Genomic DNA, 19623 nt, shown 5'->3' with positions numbered 1-19623 from the left:
TGACAGTAGACAGTAAAAATCTGAAGAAAATAATCTAGAGTGTGGGCCAAGGGGTGTAAGACATGAAATGAGAGTGAATGTAAAAGAAGACGACATATGACGTATCCCTAGTCCTACGCTGTCGTACGGACACGTTGACCAACGAAATGCACCAAAATCTTTTTCCTTGGCGTGAGTAGTCAATTTGTGGCGTTACTAATTATTTTTCAATCAAAACCAAATTCATTTGGATAAAAATAATAATAAAAGAGAGGTTATACGATTCATATTTGACAGTCGTTGGTGATAAAACTGTCGGTACAAACCAGCCAGGCATGCATTTATCAAATAATCCTTTGTTGGCTCCACTCCTAAATCTTACATGACCCTAGTGGGATTTGAGCACCACTGCCTTTGTAGAGTACTGTCCATTAGTGGCTCGGCTATGAGTACGACTACTGGAGACAATTTAATTGCAAAACCAAAAAAAGGAAGTGAAGCAAACATTTAAGGAGCAATTTTAGGTACCACAACTTTGAACCAATATATATTTGAACCATCATGTGAGGAACTATATATATATATATATATATATATATATATATATATAAATAGTCAGTAAATAGGGACGATCGTAATATAGAAATTTATACAATTATCTTTTCTTTTTTCTTATTGAAACGTATTGCAATGAATCGGTTATGAAAATTTTAATCTTTTTCTTTTGTTGTCCTTCGATTCCAAACTTCGCCCTGATTAATTTGGATCAATCCAGGACGTACACTTGACTATGGTGAGTGAGTCTTTCAACAGAGATTTTCTGTATAAACAATAACTCAAACCTGAAACATTACTTAAGATATATGAAACTGCTTACCACTTAATTGTTGAAAATTTAAAATAAATGGATAATTTTTTGTTTGTTTTTAAAATCCTATTATTAAAAGAAAATAAATACGTCATGTTTTTTAAAATATAGAAATAATATTTATTTTAAAGATGAGCAAAATGAAACATGAATAATAAGTGAGTTTTAAAGGATAAATGAATTTACAAATGGGATTTTTTGGAATTAAGTGCATTGAACATGAATAAATAATGAGTTGAATTCATTTAAGAAAAAAATCAAACACTTGTTGATATTCATTTATTTAACTATATATATAAATGGTGTTTTCCCAAAAAAAATCATCGATGACCGGTATATTTACTGATCTAACACCTGTCAAACTATATTTCCCGATCTAACACCCTTTGCAGTAAGGCGCACCCCCTGTGGCGCGCTATACGCTGATTTGGTGCCACGTTGGGTATGGCGCCCCCTGCGACGCGTCTTATGCTGACATGGATACACGTGTGAACGAGCGGGGGTAATTTGGTAATTAAAGGTATAGCGCGACGCAGGGGCCGTGTTTTACATGTGATTCTGACACGCGTCAGAAAGACGCGACTCCTGGCCTGCGCTATACCCTTAATTACCAAATTACCCTCGCCCATTCACACCCACCATCCCTCCCTATAAATACCCTATTCTCAATCACTTTCATCACACCAAATCCTCTCTCAACTTCTCTCAAATACTCTTATATTATATTATTAAGGTATATTTTATTATATTTAGTATTTTTTTTAGTAATTTATTTAATTATTTTAATTGTTTAATATTTTAGTTAATTAATTTTTTTATAGATATAAAATGGAAGGCGGTCTACTTTGGTTGGATGGAAATCATATATATCGACACTTTGTTGTTACGGTAACATTTTAACATTTTAATTTAATTAATTAATTTATTTAATGCATGATTATTAGTTTAAAAATTAATTTGTGTAATTATTTATATTTTAGGAGAGAGACCGTATATTAGATCATTTTATTAGGAATCTTAAGTTAGTTATACCTACTCGTGTAATGCCGTATTTAATAGAGGCTGGATTCGGCCACCTAGGTAGATATCAGGGTCACTGTAAGATAAAACCATACCTTATTTATGCCTTAGTAGAGCGGTGGAGGCCGGAGACCCACACATTTCAACTTCCGTGCGGAGAGTGCACGATCACGCTTGAGGATGTTTTTATGCACCTGGGGCTTCCGGTGGATGGAGGTGTGATATCGGGGATAGCTTCCGGTTCTTGGACTACTTTGTGCCGGGTTAGTCTGGGACGTGTCCCGAAAAATTTTAACGGTGGACGGATACCGTTCAATTGGTCAAATGCCAATTTTCGGGAGTTAAGCGAGGACGCGTTTGACGATGAAGTTAAACAGTATGCACGGGTATGCATACTACAGCTGATATGAGGGTTGCTGATGCCAGACAAATCGCGCAACCAAGTTTACTGTATGTGGTTGCAACATCTTGGCGACTTTCATCAGGTCGAACCACTCAGTTGGGGCTCGATAGTTTTGGCTTGCCTGTACAGAGAGATGTGTCGAGCCATTGACTACAGGCGTAATGCTATCGGCGGATGTCTCTTGCTGCTGCAGTCTTGGGCATGGTATCGATTGCCCTTTTTATGTCCCGTTGTCAAGAACCCATTCGTATTTCCGCTACTCCTGAGGTAATTATAAAACTGATTTTGTATATTAATAATTTTATACAGTGAATAAGAAATTATTTTTCTTGAATAGGTGGTCTATTGAACGGAAAAATCATTAGGAGCTACCTAATGATTTAGAAAAAATTAGGGTGTTAATCGATCAGAAGGTTGGCACACATGTATGAATTTTAATGTTTAAAAATCGGTTTTAGATTATAGTTATATAATTAGATTATTATTTTGATAAAAATTATATATATTTGTTTTAGTTTGAATGAGTGTCATATTCTACTGATGATGTGAGGGCGGTGATCCCACCTTAGTTGAGGGGCTCATCAGATGTTTGGATGGCGATGGTCCCCTTGATCTGTTATGCGGCCGTCGAGTGGCACTCCACTGATCGCGTGCTCCGACAAATTGGTTGTTTTCAACCAATTCCTGAAGCATCTCGCAATATGGACGAGTTGCATAGCACAAATAGATGCGACAAGACAGATACAGATTGGTTGGTGAGGCATCATACGTGGGTCGTGTTGTGGGAGGATTGACATCGGTGCCTTCCCCGTAGAGAACCCATTTTTGATGACATCTTGATGGTTGCTGACGGTTATTACGAGTGGTTCAACAGTAACGGGAAACCGTTTCTGCTTCCTTAGGATGCACGAGGGTAGAGCTTTCCGCGACGTCGACAGAGACGTTCACCGATACAACACCATCGTCCCCTGACTCGTGGACGGAGAGCAGGTGCAACCAGTTCATCCTTAGCTGCACCAGCAGGACCTTCACAGCAGCCACCGTATCCAGCGACTTACATACCGCAACTATATATGATGTCGCCACCGCATTTCCATTACCAGATGCCACCGTCGCCGCCTTCACCTGCTTTTATGACCCCGCCGCCGCTACCGTCACAGATGACCCCTCCTGGAGGCTATTATGGGTTTATGTTTGCAGATCTGACTTAGGGTTCATATGCTGGATATTTGAAGGGTTAAGCCTCATCACCCATGGCCGCAGCACATACATCTCCTGTACAGTTTTCACACTCAGCGATGTTTGGGTTTTATGAGTTTTCCCAGTTTTCGCAGGCCGGTGGGATAGTCAGTCATACACTTTCAGGGTCCTAATTCTATGGAGGTGCTTCATCGTCATCAGCTCCTCATCAACCTAATGTACCTATTTAGGACGACGACAACGATGATGATGTTGATGATGATGACAGCTAGGAGTCACAACCAGTGATACGAATAAATCCTCCTCGAGACCGACAGCCACCACCCTGCATAACATACTCGCGTCGCAGTCATCAATAGATTTTGTTTTTTATTATATTTATATTTAGTTTATTGGACTTTTTAATTATATTTTTTATTATTTCTCATTTAATACTTACTTTATTTTGTTAAATTTGTTTGACTTTTTTTAATGTATTTCAGTTAATTTTGTTTATTACCATTTAATATCAGTTATTGTAATTTGGTTATCATTTACCATTTAATACTTATTGTAAGTTTGTTGTATTTAAAATTATTTTGAAATACCAAATTGTTTGATAACTTTCTTAAGTTTGTCATTTATTATCTCTTTTATTATAATCACATATAATGCAAACGTCCAATCTCGTATTATTGTATTGTTTTCTTAATCTTCATTAGCGATTATCGAATGACATTAACTTGAAGTAAATGCAAATTAAAGTACAAGAATTATTATTTGATAAACAAATACATCATTTCCTCATCAATTGTTACTTGATGGCAACAGAAGTGGACATGTTTTTCTAGTGTGTCATGAGTTTCTATAATGCCCACATATTCTATTTTGTATAGATCTTTCTCGAATATCCATATCGCAATAATTCGATTGGATTTTGGACGACCACGCTCCCTCAATAAACTCGGATTTGGTACAATCGGAAGCCAATCTTAAACCTCATCAAGGTCTTTGTCATTACCTATGGGGGGAAACTCAAATTCGTATACCTTAAAAACTTCAGATAGTAGGTATACGGGATCCATAAAATGGTTATAGTCTTGGCGTGTATGCGAGCAAGCTGCTATCACATGAGAGCATGAATACTTAAGAGCTTGAAAAAACCCGTAGTCGCATGTTCTGTCCCTTAGATTTACTCTTAACGACACAACTTCAATCCCTTGAAGAGGTCGCGGTAACTCTGTGACATGAACCATTTCATGCCTTCTAGAGAAGCTTGTTACAGACATGACCGCCTTGCATCCAGTTTTGAGCTTGTCCCCCGAGCTTCATAAAAAGAGCCCCCAAAAAAAATATTTAATCTTTACCAAAGTCGCTACTCGTAAATGACGTGCACCCTTTAAAGTTGAATTGATTGCCTATGCCAAGTTGGTCGTCATGTGTCCATATCGATATCCACCATCATATGCATTCATCCATATTTCTTTATCGATGAGGCTGATGTAATCGTATCCTTCCTCGTTCTTCGCCTGCAAATCTTTAAGCATTGATTCAAACGTTCGAGGAAGTAGTTCGTAATCTGATCGAAAAATGTACAACTTACTAACTTGCTTTCTTTGCAAAATTAAAACGATCGAAAAATAATAAACTACATCAGTTTCACTTACCCATATACACAATTAATTGACGCTCATCATTCTTCTTGTACATTCCATGATAGTTCGCAGCAATGTGTCGGAGACAATACCTATGTTGGACAAAGGGTGGTTGCCACATTGGACCTAAAAACTCCATTGCTGCTTTGATTCCAGCTACGCGATCTGAAATGACACAGATGTTTTCCCTTGTGATAACACATGCACGTAAATTTCGGAAGGAAAAAAGCCCAATAATTTGTATATTCTCCATCGACAAGAGCAAAAGCAACTGGAAAAGTGTTGTGATTGCCATCTTGGACAACTGCCAATAATAAAACTTGCTTGTATTTTCCATACAAGAAAGTCCTGTCAATCTGGACCACAGGCTTGCAGTATTTCACAGCATTAACGCACTGTGGGTAAGTCTAAAAAACACGGTAGAATTGACATTGATCGCGGATAACTCGATCATTTGGTATGCATAGGAGGTTTCAAAATCCACAATTATCCCAGGATTCAACCTCCGCACCAGCCTAAACCAGCCTGGAAGTTCATTGTAAGATGCATCCCATTCACCATGAAGTTTGACAATGGCATTTTGTTTTGCCAGCCAAGCTATTTTATAGGAGACAATGTACCCATACTGCGACTGTATAGCTGAAATCAACACAACAACAACTATATGAGAGTTTGGTTTTACCATGGGCATGATGGCTTGACATATCACTTCAGATTCCAAGTTGGGATGATCTTGGTTGCCCCTCCAGTACAACATGTGTGAAGACCGTTGTATACTGTTAGTTCTCATATGTTGTTTTTCCTCTTCCTCTTCGATACGCGAACCATCCAATTGCATCCGTTTTCGCGTCGGGCACAGTAGCATACATATTTTTCGGTCGTGGAGCGGTCGACTCTGGACTGAACAGAATTACGGATATTGTAATTTTTGATAGCCATTATCGCTTCTTCCTTGCTTGAAAACTTCATGCCTAAAGATAACTCACCATTATTTATTGATGAGTAATATACGTAGTCACCGAGATGAGGCATATATGCAAATTCTGGCCCGTACATTGCATCATAATCAGCTTCATACATATGTGCTAGAGGGTCAGTTTATGCCACATTTGCTGGGACTTCATTTAAATCATCATCACCATCAGAGTTGAATTGCGGTGATTCTGGGTGAATGAATAGTCCAGTCTCAGCACCATCCGCACTAGGCTCACGAAGCGGTTCTTCTGGTGGAGATGATGGTTCCTCTATGCTCTCCACATTTAGGTCGAAGAACCTACTACTTGCACGCCTTCCCCTTGAACTGGAAGACATATCGACATTTAGATCGAAAAAGCTCACAGTCGAATGCCTCCCCCTAGAGCTTGAAGCCATCGTGTCAAATGAAAACTGCACAGATGGTTGCGTCGATGGCATCTCCATATTAAGGTCAAACGAATTTGCAGATGAATGCCTTCCCCTTGAACTGGGCGCGATGTTGCCATACGGATTGTTCGTCGACCCACCTCGGTACATATCGTAAGGAGTTGCGGATGAGTGTCTCCCCATTATGGCATTAAAATCATTACACATTATTGTCGTCGGGCTGTCAACTTGATCAACTTGTTCAGCCAGCCCATAGTGGGAGCTTAATGATTGACCCCGAACGACACACACTTTAATAAATTTTGTATACATCTCAATATCGGCGTCTGAATAATTACTTTGAGCTTCAACCATCATTTCAACATCATCATTGTTTAAAAGTTCGAACACTGTATAAGTTAATGGCAACAATGATGTTGGAAATCTGTACTGCAACGACGATATTCTTCTACAACTTCCAACATGAATCTTCCTCGAAATCTTCGTTATCAACTCCTCAAGAGTTATGTTTCTTTTCAATGATATTTTAACACGCACATTTGATACGAAAACAACACCGGTTTCATCTTCTCGAATTTCACCATCATAATAAACAATAGCTAAAGTCGCGTCATTCTTTGAGTTTAAAAATGCGGCAATATTATATCTGCAAAAAAAACAACTGAAACAATGCTGATTAAATAAATAATATATGAACGAAAATATAACAGAATAAATTTTTTACACATAAACGTAAATAATTTAAATAATATAATTTTATATTATTACATGTACCGCAAAACTATTTCGACGTATATTCCCGCTTTCTAATTTTACAAACACAGAAATTAATTGACAACAATTAGTATAATATTTTTTCAAATAATCATAATAAACAATAAATATAATAAAAATATATATCACAAAATTACCTTATAATTAAAAATCGCACGAACTTCTATGAAAAAATTGTCAGAATTATTAACTCGTTGACGGAATTGTTGTATTAATTTATAAGTTGAGAGGAGATATTTGAGGAACTTAACCCGAGGGAGAAGGATATTTATAACCGAGAAAAGTTATAACAATTATACAAGGCGCGGCACCTGTCTTGCGCTATATATAATTATAAAGGTCAGGCGCGGCCCCTGACCCGCGCTATACCCTATGTGGCGTAAGGCGCGCCCCAGGGGCCGATCTATACCCACATGTATCCATGTCAGGATAAGACGCGTCGCAGGGGGCGTCTTACCTCACGTGGCGCCAAATCATCGTATAGCGCGTTGTAAGGGTGCACCTTACTGCAAATGATGTTAGATCGAAAAATATAATCTGATCGGTGTTACATCGATAAATATACTGATCATCGATAGTTTTATTTTTTTGGAAAAACGCCTAAACAAATACGAGAGCATGAGAAATAAATTATTTATCCAACATTCAATTTATTCACAAACTTTCCGTGTCAGTCCGTACACGTGACATTCAATTAGCATACCTTCCTTGTAGTTTCCAGGATTTTCTTTATTGAATGAGCCCGGAAGAGAGATTTAAATTTGAAACACAGGTGAGGGAAGGAGGGAGGAAAAAGGAAAAGAATGAATAGAAAAGGGGGAAATAAAAAAAACGGCCATCACTTTTTTCTTTCTTTCACTTGTTTGCTTTAGTTTGATCAATGAACAGTCCAAATACAAAAGGATAAAATTTGAAATAAAATAAGAATAGGATATAGTAATATTTGGCAAAAGTGTTTGTATAATGCAATGAAAAAAAAATTCTTCACATGGTGCAGTCGAATAATTATTTATTTAAGTAGGATGATTATTACAGTGACCATCATAAATCTACAGAAACACATGACGACCTTCATAGATTTTTAAAAATACACGATGACCTATAAAACTGTAATAGCGAGAAAAAAGTGGAAAGTTACTGCCGAAGAGGTTTTGTCGTAATATTTTAGTACCAAAAGGACAACGCCAAATACAATTCCAACAACAAATCCATTTCCAATCCTCGCCGATTAATCTTCAGCGTAAAGAATGTTCCTTTTTTTTAATAATAAAAATAAACGCACAAATTCCTCAACGCTCGACAATTTTACTTTTATTTTATTATTTTTATTCTTCTCCAATCCTATCACTGTATATATAACTCACCTCTAGAGTCCCACCGACTTGTCCACTTCTTCCAATTCCAATTCAATTTCCAGTTTCTCTCATCTTTAATTCTTTGAAAGCTTTTGTTTGATCAAAATGGAACTCCCAGTTAACGAAGTTGACTCCCTCACTAATAAAATCTTTTCCATTCTCGAGAATAAATTCCTTTTCGGTGATCATGAAAATGCCACCGCTTCAAAAACCCATCATGAAGATCCTATTAAATCTGGGAATCATTTTTCTGGGAAAGTAAGAATCCTTTCAATTGACAGTGGAAGCTTTTCCGATGGTATATTGGCGGCTCAGTCCCTCCTTACCCTCCAAACTATTCTCCGTCAAAAATGGGGAAATCCCAATGCCGCCATTGCTCAATGTTTCGACGTCGTTGCAGGCTCGGGAGCCGGTGCGATTCTCGCCGCAATGTTGTTCACTCAGGCTGAAAATGGTGCCCCCCTTTTTACTGCTGACCAAGCTCTTCAGTTCCTTGTCAAAAACCGTCGGAAACTGTTTCCCTCCTCCCCTCAAGGGTTGTTCTGGCGAATTTTCCGTCCATCCGGGGCGAAGAAACTGTTGGGTAGAACCTTCAGGGAGCTGACTTTGAAGGATACTCTGAAGCCGGTTTTGATTCCCTGCTACGATCTTTGTTCCAACGCGCCGTTCTTATTTTCCCGGGCTGATGCATTGGAAATCGACGGCTATGATTTCAAGATGAAGGACGTGTGCTACGCGACGTCGGCTGATCCGACGGTGGTTGGAGCGGTGGAAATGAGATCGGTGGATGAGAGGACAAAGATCCTGGCGGTGGAAGGCGGGGTGGCGATGAACAATCCAACGGCGGCGGCTATAACACACGTGCTTAATAATAAGCAGGAATTCCCGTTTTGTAATGGGGTAGAGGATCTCTTGGTGTTATCTTTGGGAAACGCAGAGTCTGGTTTCGATTCCGGCGACGTTACCCTTACTCCGACGCGCACGAAGTTTATTAGGATCGCCGGCGAGGGTGCGTCTGATATTGTAAGTACCAAAACAAAATCCAAACATTCTAATCAAAGCAAAATAAATCTTCCATGGCCGAAATTAACGAACACAACCATTTATTTATGTATAGGTTGATCAAGCAGTTTCAATGGCGTTCGGAGAAAGCGGAAACGCAAACAATTACGTGAGAATTCAGGGGAACAGATTGAACAGCACGGCCTCCAATATTCATCCAAAATGTAAAATCGACGCCATAATGAGCCTTACAAAGGAGATGTTGGCCCAAAGGAACGTCGAATCACATCTTTTCAAAGGCAAGAAGAAGAGCGAGGTGACGAATTTAGAGAAATTAGAGATGATCGGGAGCGAGTTAATAAAAGAGCAAGAAAGAAGGAAAACCAGCATCCTGCCGACGGCAGTGTTGAAGCAGAAACGGTCGGCGGCGACGCCGAGAACGTCATCGGCGTCCGCCACTACCATTTCAAGCCAGTCTTCATGTTAATTCACATTCACCTCCAATTTTTACAACGGTATGATCGTTAGTTCATTTCATGCCAATGCTGCCGCTCGGAATATAATTAATTAATTAATTAATTAATTATATATATATATATATATATATATATATATTAACTGGTGGCCGGGCCGAGCTGTAAACTGTACTTAACTATTTTCATTGTTCTGTTTGTCTGTGCGAGTGGTTGAGATAATAGGAAGAATGAAAAAGCTTCTATTATATTATTTGTATAGTTTAGATGATTGGTGAGTCTAATACATGGAATGCCTCTCCACCTGTCTCTATATTTATTTTATATAGTTTTTATATGATATGGATGTCACGTTAAGATACATATAATTCTACATTATAAGTAAATAAAATCTTAATCAAAGATCCATTTTGGGAGTATATAATTATGACCCAAAAACAATAAAATATATGGTTCATTCTGTTCTCGAACGATATCCAATTTTTAGATAACTATATTATTATTCAAATTATATATATATATGTTAGATTTTATGACTTTCTCTGTTAAAGATTACGTTTCATTGAAATTCAAGTCTTATCATTTGATCATTTAATGTTTGATTTTTAATGGAAGAATTTTATTTGACAACCCAAATGGTTAACGAACGGAAAAGGCCATAAAGAAAAATGTAGTCTAACATCGTATGATCAAATTTGTAGATCTAAGCGCAAAAACTTGAAAGGTCGAAGAAAATTTTAAGAAATTGGTAGTTATTTTTAGGGTGAATTACGTGTTAAGTATCTAAATTATAAGCTTTGGTTTGTTTTAGTATCTAACTTTTATTTTTTTTAAAACATATCTAATGTTTAGTTTTTTTGTTCATTTTAGTACCCACCATTAAAGCCTTAACACATTTAGTACCTATATTATTAGTTTTTGTTCGTTTTAGTACCTAAACTTTTATTTTTTAAAATTATACCTAAAATTTAGTTTTTGTTTCATTTTAGTACCCGTCGTTAAAAACTTAACGCGTTTAGTACCTAAACTATCATTTTTTTTTTATCTATTTTAGTAATTAAACTTTCATTTTTTTTCCAAAACTTAACGTTAAGTTTTTAATGGGTACTAAAATGAAACAAAAACTAAACGTTAGATATTATTTTTGAAAATACTGTTTAGGTACTAAAACGGATAGTCTAGGTACTAAACGCATAGTTTACCCTTATTTTTTTTCCAGAAACTATATAGAGAAATCAATAAAGGAAGGTGAGAGCCTTAGTTGGTATAAAAATCTTGACCGTATGGTCACAGGAATATTGACAGAAGTTTTTTATGGTGGACTGGGATTGAGAAATAAAATTTTGGAGGGGCAAAATTGCAGTTTAACCATTGAATTAACATACAATTTTATTATTTGTTAAGGGATTTAATGACAAATTTTCCATTTTCTTGGGGAGAAGCCATTGCTTGCTTGCACCCTTCTCACTGGCCCTGGTTGATTGACGATGTTGAAGTGAGGAGTGGCAGTAGCAGGAAGGAGGAGCTGAGAGAGTTGTATATAGGGGCCATTTATGCCATTAATCCAATTAATTGATTTCTATCTTTTTTTTTCTTAATTTTCAATTAAAAAATCAGTTAATTAATTTCTCATTACGTGTGCTCAAGATTTTTTAACATAAGGGAGAAAATGATTATAGAATTATAGTTTAAGAAATTGAATCGATCCGAAATGATCGGTTTAGCAGTGATGCACTATTGCTCACTCCTTAATTATAACAGGCTGAATTTGTGTGATATTAGACTTTATATCAAATAAAATTTCATTGTATATAATAGATCCGAAAATATAAAACATTATAATTAATCTTGAATATATTAAGAATATAGAGATTTATTATAATCATCATGACCTGCAAAACTTGCTTTTGAACGTAGAAGATCAGCTTCAAAACCAATAAAATTACATTGAAACCAAAATCCAAATCCCGGGGTTGGCATGCACTTTTGAACTTGATTGTGATCATGTTTTTAGCTACCATACATCAAAATCTTCCCTGTCATTCATGTTGATGATGTTGTTTAGGCCGTCAAGGCACAGAATGATGACTGGTGTTGGCGGAAGTGCCGCCGAACTCTTCCAGAAGCAGCTCGATAGTCTTTCTCGATGTAACCTTATCGATCTCGAACGCCCTCATCTCTTCTCCGAGTCCTAACATACAGAAACAAATTCGAAACCTGGGAACTAAGCTCAATTGGTTCGTGCAATTATATTTATGAAGTGACATCGGACGTGTCTTAAACTCGAATCTCAACATCTGCTATCAGTACTGTAAAAGATGATTTGATGCAAAGCTGACCTGGTTGATGAAGAGCTTTGAGAGGTAGTTGAGAAGCATTAGAATTGAAGAAGAGGAGTAACTTCTTTATCACTTCCCCAGATTCAGTTGAGACCAGTACCTCTCTCTACATGAACATTCATGCACAAATATGTAAATAATGCCACTTTCCTCATGAAAAAAAAAAAAGAAAAATAAATAAACAGATTTTATGAGATTCCAAACCTTGAAATTCTTCTGTTCACCATAATATCCTGAAACAATCATGAGCAGAAGAAGTTTCTCCATTTCTGGTAGTTCATGGCAAAATGTTAGAAAAGAGAAGAAGAGAAAATATATATGATTCAATAATTTTGGGAAGAGGAATCTGAGATAGAATCAACAATGATGGGGGTGCTAATAGCTATCATTGAAGCATGGAGTTAAACCTGGAATCCTTGAACCAAAGGCCTCAAGTTCTCAAAAAGCAAATCACTTAAGAATGCATCCAATGATTTACCATGTAACCAATGTACATAGAAAATGTAGAAAACTCATTCCTAGTGGAAGCATCGCCGCGTGCAAGAAGCTGCTCCACTGAAATGCCAACAGAACTCATTCCGACATGCGAAACCATCCTCGAACCACCATTTTCTTGCTTGCCTGCTTTAATAACTCTCAAGTTAGTGGAGTGCAATTGAATGGGAAATAAAGACAAAGATTCATGTATCCACAAGAAAAGCATTCTCAAGAACAATCATTTCTAACTAGGAAAAGCCAATCATAGAGCTAAATTGGCTTCTATAACTGCATGTGTACTGTAAAAATGGACACAATTGCATCTCAGTTTCGGAGTATAGAGGATCCTGGTAGCTGTCTTTTTTTCCCAGAATCAGTGGCCTTAGTAGCAGGCTAGTGGTTCCTGTGTATCTTTATGCTTATTGATGTTCTTTGTGCAAACTTGAAAGCTCGTGATCTTAAAATCCTAAACCATGTAGCAGGAAATAGCTTTTCCCATGCTCCATTTGGATGGTAAGGTGGAAGGGGTTCCCACCGGCATCCAAACGGAGCTTTCAAGTGCAAGTACATACCTACTCTTGTCCACTTCTTGAAATATTTTCCCAAAATTTCAGCTCTACTCTCAGGTCAGACACATCATATAGTTTATATCGCACTGCAAATCATGAATTGTAGATCCAAATATTAGCCTACAAGTGTAATACCTTTAAGATATTGGAATATTTTCATTTTCTCATTCGAGGAGAGAGTGAATGGAGGAATTAAGCAGAAAAGAACTCACGTATCTGGTATAGACCATTGCATCCAAAAGGACCAGCACCGTTAAGAAGCAATGTAGCCATGTATTTGTCCTTGGTGGTAGAATCAGGGCTTGACAGATTCATAGTGTTTAACAGAATCCCAGCTAACTACACAAAATGAAAAGGTAATGTAATTAAATTTTCAGCTTCTCGTCAGTTGGCTGTCTTGGATGACAATTTCATTTACAGCTACTAATATTATTTCAGTGAATCACCTGTAACAACTAGAAACCGAATTCAGAAAATCACTTGGGCTACTATCATTTTCCCTACTTTATTTTGGAAGCAAAAAAGTGAATTTGTGCTTGTACTTGGGACATAAAACAGCATTATGGGAGTACCAAAAAGTTAAAATTCCATTCCCATGGATATAATGTTTTAGCTCTTAATAATGCTTGTACTTTGGCAATCTTTTAACTGATAACTGCCAACATTTGTTGATAAGTAGTAGTTGATACTGGAAAACGGTTAAGGACTAGGCATGATGCCAAATCCACTTTTAGCTCTTAATTTTTGACCTACTATTTTAAGTTTTATTAAAAAGTAAAGTCAAATGTTCACAGCTAAACAATTTGATCACAAAGAACAAACAACCTTTGATTTAATCGCTTGCGAAGTGCAAGTGAATGCTCTTTTTTAATGAGCTGGTTGCTTCCATAGAGGTATCACCTCTCTTGATTAATTTAAAAGGTAAATAAGAAAAGAATAGTTAACGCTAGAATATAAAAAATCACAAGGACATAAGAACAGAAAAGCAAGTAAACATTTAAAAAAAAATCATAAGTGATTGCAATATGTACCAGAAGTCGGCTGAATCCTTGTGATGCCAAAATCGCAGTGAGGTCATTGCAAAGGTTTCAGCAGTAAGTGTACGAGATGAGCATTCCTGCTTACATGTATGCTATTAAACAACAAGATCCTCAGACTTCACTATAACAACAGAATATATATTAAAAACTTTGATGAATTCATCACCGATATGGGCCGCCATTCCGAGACCGTTCATGAATTCGATGGCAAGCTGAAAGAAAACGGTGCCGAGTTACCTGATTACTTTGTCCGTACGCTTCTTACCATCATCCACGCTATTCTGCCACCAAAGCCCAAGGCTGAGAAGGAATCCAAGAAGGAAAACGCCGCTGATGGTAAGAAGTCTAAATTTAAAGCTTTAGCTATTGCAGATGATAAAGATAGAGCAAAAGAACTGGAGAAGGAAATTGTGATGGAGGCTCAAGACAGAAGAAAAGTAGAGGATAGGGATAGAGATGGGGAAAGAGACAGAGACAGAGATCGGAGGGATAAGGGTAGAGATAGAGATAGGAGTAGGGATAGAGATAGAGATAGGAGTAAGCATAGAGATAGATACAAAGAGGCTGGTGATGATGATAGGAGGGATTATGGCAGTCGGGGAAGAAATAGGGATCGAACCCGAGATAATAGAGATGGTGATGATGATAACAGGGATTATAGGAGCAGGGGCAGGATCAGGGACCATGATAATATGGAAGGTGAGGAAGGAGGGGGTAGGAGAGGTAATGGTAGGTATAAGGATAACGAGCCCGAGTTATACAAGGTATACAAGGGGAGAATTTCCAGGGTGATGGATTCAGGTTGTTTTGTGCAATTGAATGAGTTGAGGGGAAAGGAGGGTTTGGTTCATGTTTCCCAGATGGCTACTAGGAGGATTGCCAATGCTAAAATTGTTGTGAAACGGGATCAGGAGGTTTATGTGAAAGTAATTTCAGTTTCAGGTCAGAAGTTGAGTTTGTCTATGAGAGATGTTGATCAGAATACTGGTAAGGATTTGCTGCCATTGAAGAAGACTTCGGATGATGATGCTTTTAGGACAAATCCTTCAGGGGGAAAAGATGGACGTGTGATGAGAACTGGCCTTTCAGGGATTAGGATTTTGGAGGATGAGGATGTTGCCCCATCGCGCAGGCCATTGAAAAGAATGAGTTCACCAGAGATATGGGAAGCCAAACAGTTGATGGCTTCCGGTGTTCTGAGAGTAGATGAGCATCCCATCCCATGTATAATGAGGACGGAGATGGAATGCTTTATGAAGAAGAGGGTGCTGAGGAGGAGCTTGAGATAGAAATGAATGAGGACGAACCTGCCTTTTTGCAAGGGCAGACTAGGTATTCAGTGGATCTATCCCCGGTAAAAATATTCAAGAATCTAGAAGGTTCCCTGAGTCGTGCTGCTGCCCTTCAATCTGCATTTATTAAGGAACGGAGAGAAGTCCGGGAGCAGCAGCAGAGAACAATGCTTGATTCAATTCCCAAGGATCTGAATCGTCCCTGGGAAGACCCAATGCCAGAGACTGGTGAGAGGCATCTTGCACAGGAGCTGAGAGGTGTTGGATTGTCAGCATATGATATGCCTGAATGGAAGAAGGATGCTTATGGAAAAGCTTTGAGATCTAAACTTTCCATCCAAGAGCAGAGGCAGAGCTTGCCAATTTATGAACTGAAAAAGGAACTGGTTCAGGCTGTGCATGATAATCAGGTTCTCGTGGTCATTGGTGAGACTGGTTCTGGTAAGACTACCCAGGTAACCCAGTATCTTGCTGAGGCTGGGTACACTACTAGGGGTAAGATTGGGTGTACACAACCTCGAAGAGTGGCTGCAATGTCTGTGGCGAAGAGGGTAGCTGAGGAATTTGGTTGTCGATTGGGGGAGGAAGTTGGCTATGCTATTCGATTTGAAGATTGTACCGGACCAGATACCGTCATAAAATACATGACTGATGGTATGCTTCTTAGGGAAATTCTGATTGACGAGGATCTCTCTCAATACTCGGTCATTATGCTTGATGAAGCTCATGAGCGTACGATTCACACTGATGTTCTGTTTGGGTTACTGAAGCAACTTCTGAGGCGGAGAGCTGATCTTCGTCTGATTGTTACTTCGGCTACATTGGATGCAGAGAAGTTTTCAGGGTATTTCTTTGACTGCAGTATTTTCAGTATTCCTGGGAGAACATTTCCTGTGGAGATACTCTATACAAAACAACCTGAGAGTGACTACCTTGATGCTGCCCTTATAACAGTCCTACAGATACATTTGACTGAACCTGAAGGTGACATTCTCCTCTTCTTGACTGGTCAGGAGGAAATTGATTTTGCATGCCAATCACTTTATGAGAGGATGAAAGGACTAGGTAAAAATGTTCCTGAATTGATCATTTTACCAGTTTATAGTGCCCTCCCTAGTGAGATGCAGTCTAGGATTTTTGATCCTGCCCCTCCTGGGAAAAGGAAGGTCGTAGTGGCAACCAATATTGCGGAGGCTTCCTTGACTATAGATGGAATATTCTATGTTGTTGATCCTGGGTTTGCTAAGCAAAACGTTTATAATCCAAAGCAAGGGCTTGATTCCCTTGTCATATCACCAATTTCACAAGCTTCAGCAAAGCAACGAGCTGGACGTGCTGGGTGTACGGGACCTGGAAAATGCTACTGCTTGTACACGGAGAGTGCATATCGAAATGAGATGTCTCCTACATCAATTCCAGAGATGCAGAGGATTAATCTTGGCATGACAACACTTACAATGAAGGCCATGGGCATAAATGATCTCCTTTCTTTTGATTTTATGGATCCACCTGCCCCACAAGCTCTCCTTTCTGCCATGGAGCAATTATACAGTCTTGGAGCTTTAGATGAGGAGGGGTTTTTAACTAAATTGGGTAGGAAAATGGCAGAATTTCCTCTTGATCCACCACTATCAAAGAATTTACTGGCCAGTGTGGACCTTGGCTGTAGTGATGAGATATTGACAATTATTGCAATGATCCAAACTGGTAACATCTTCTACAGACCAAGGGAAAAGCAAGCTCAAGCTGATCAGAAGAGTGCCAAGTTTTTCCAGCCCGAGGGAGACCATTTGACTCTACTTGCTGTATATGAGGCTTGGAAAGCTAAGAACTTCTCAGGGCCATGGTGTTTTGAAAATTTTGTTCAGTCTTGATCTTTACGGAGGGCACAAGATGTTAGAAAACAACTTCTCAGCATCATGGACAAGTATGTTCATGCTCTTGGTTTTATAATATCTTTTGCTAATTGTCTCTGATCTTTGATAACTTTCTTTATATCTGATCTTTTATGGTTTTAGATTTTAATTGTGTCCTACACTGTTACTTTTAAGATGTATTTGAGCTTACACTTTTTGGTTATCACTAGTAGAATGTATCTTTATGATTATTACTACTGTGATGACCATTAACTGCTTTACAAGTTGAAAAATGCATAATGTTGCTTTAGCTTAATTCGCTGGAACGTTCATCACCAACTTGCTTTCCAAGTTCCTTTCATTTTTAGTGACAGATTAGGGATCGTCAATGTTCATTTAGGAGACTACAAGGCTTATGTTGAATGTCTCTGTTCTCTGGATATGCTTTATTGCTTTTGCATTATTCTGGCTAGTCTCTTGTTAGTAATATCTTCACATGTTCTGACGAAAGCATCAACCAGCAGTCTTTCTCTCTCTCAATTTGTTAGTTTTGAATCTTTTGTGTTCTCTACTAGTATCGAGTATTATTACCATGCTAAGAGGTTTATACTTGGCCTTTTGAGGTTCTAACATGAACGGGTGATTTTTTTCAGATACAAACTGGGCGTAGTGAGTGCAGGAAAGAATTTTACAAAGATCAGGAAAGCAATCACAGCAGGGTTCTTCTTCCATGCTGCAAGGAAGGACCCACAGGAGGGATATAGAACCGTGGTGGAGAATCAGCCTGTTTATATTCACCCAAGTAGTGCCCTTTTCCAGAGACAACCGGACTGGGTGATCTACCATGAGCTGGTAATGACTAAAAAGGAGTATATGCGAGAGGTGACGGTGATAGACCCAAAATGGCTGGTTGAACTTGCGCCTAGATTCTTCAAACAGGCAGATCCCACGAAAATGAGCAAGCGCAAGCGCCAAGAACGCATTGAGCCTCTTTATGATAGATATCATGAACCTAATTCTTGGCGTCTCAGTAAACGACGAGCCTAATCTGCATGTAATTCTCCTTTTTCTCTCGACTAAATTTTGTTGATTTATGTAATCCTTTGCTTTCTAATTGCTTACTTTTCAGTAAAAGTTTTAAGAGATTAACCGACACTGACTAGCTTTAGACCAAGTAAAAAAGAAACTTGATGATTTTGGCGTATAAAGATAAGTCATGAATTGAGTATTTTTTTTTTTTATAATTTAAGGAGTCGTATTTCATTCCATATAACATTTGACTCTCATATGAAGCAATTTTTTCAACTTCCATTGGGCTCTTGTTTCCTGGTCTACAACAACTAACCAGTATGTTATAGCGTAAACATCATAATAAAGAATGGATTGTACATTGTAGCGTGTAACCTTTATTTGGCAACTGGTATCTACCATCATCACCATTCCAAATCACATCATACGTGATACTGAAGGTTTCCCCCTCTATGCAGGAACGGAGTTTCCGAATCCGAAATTTCCGTTCCCGAATCCAAAATCCACTATAAGGATTCCATAACATAAAAATCGTTTCTGATTCAATCATCTTCCAATGGATTGTTTCACATTATCATATATGCTTTTGAAAAACTTTTGCCCATTCACGTAATCATCAATGGAACTTATGGCAACTTGTTACCACTGATATTTTCAAGGTTCGTGCTACATTGTGACTGCAACATTAGTACGAACTGAAACCAGTTTGATCATCCATGCTAGAATTACTCCAAGACTACCTCCACTAATGGATTCTCAGTCGATGATTGTACCATTGACATCGTCTAATCGAGCATCACCTCTCTCTATGCAGCAAGTCCGTATTTCCTCATCAGGTTTCCATATCCACCTCCGGAAAAGTGTGCACCAACTCCAATAGTCGGATAAAACCCCGGCCAACAAGCCTAGGTATCAGTTCTATCACTTATCCTGTAGTGAAGCTTGCCGATA

General features: G+C 38.3%; 1 protein-coding gene and 1 pseudogene across 1 annotated transcript; both read left to right on the top strand.

Moving 5' to 3' along the window:
* Positions 1 to 8626: 8626 nt before the first annotated feature.
* LOC120194054 (patatin-like protein 6) lies at positions 8627 to 10294 on the top strand. The gene is made up of 2 exons (XM_039196458.1): positions 8627 to 9618; positions 9713 to 10294. Exons 1-2 carry the CDS (start codon positions 8701 to 8703, stop codon positions 10082 to 10084), a joined length of 1290 nt encoding a protein of 429 aa, XP_039052389.1. The 5' UTR covers positions 8627 to 8700; the 3' UTR covers positions 10085 to 10294.
* Positions 10295 to 14569: 4275 nt separating this feature from the next.
* LOC120194069 lies at positions 14570 to 18734 on the top strand (annotated as a pseudogene).
* The last annotated feature ends 889 nt before the right edge of the window (positions 18735 to 19623 follow it).

The sequence above is a fragment of the Hibiscus syriacus genome, unplaced genomic scaffold (genome assembly GCF_006381635.1).
Source record: "Hibiscus syriacus cultivar Baekdansim isolate YM2019G1 unplaced genomic scaffold, ASM638163v2 tig00116997_pilon, whole genome shotgun sequence".
In the NCBI taxonomy this organism is placed as follows: domain Eukaryota; kingdom Viridiplantae; phylum Streptophyta; class Magnoliopsida; order Malvales; family Malvaceae; genus Hibiscus; species Hibiscus syriacus.
The sequence above is the reverse complement of the archived record's forward strand: the minus strand, read 5'-3'. Positions and strand labels throughout refer to the sequence as shown.

What these genes read in the sequence shown, in the direction of transcription:
- LOC120194054 (XM_039196458.1), top strand. Translation starts at nt 8,701, where the DNA reads ATGGAACTCCCAGTTAACGAAGTTGACTCCCTCACTAATAAAATCTTT. An exon ending in GCGAGGGTGCGTCTGATATT is followed by an intron (nt 9,619 to 9,712) that starts GTAAGTACCAAA and finishes ATTTATGTATAG; the next exon opens with GTTGATCAAGCAGTTTCAAT.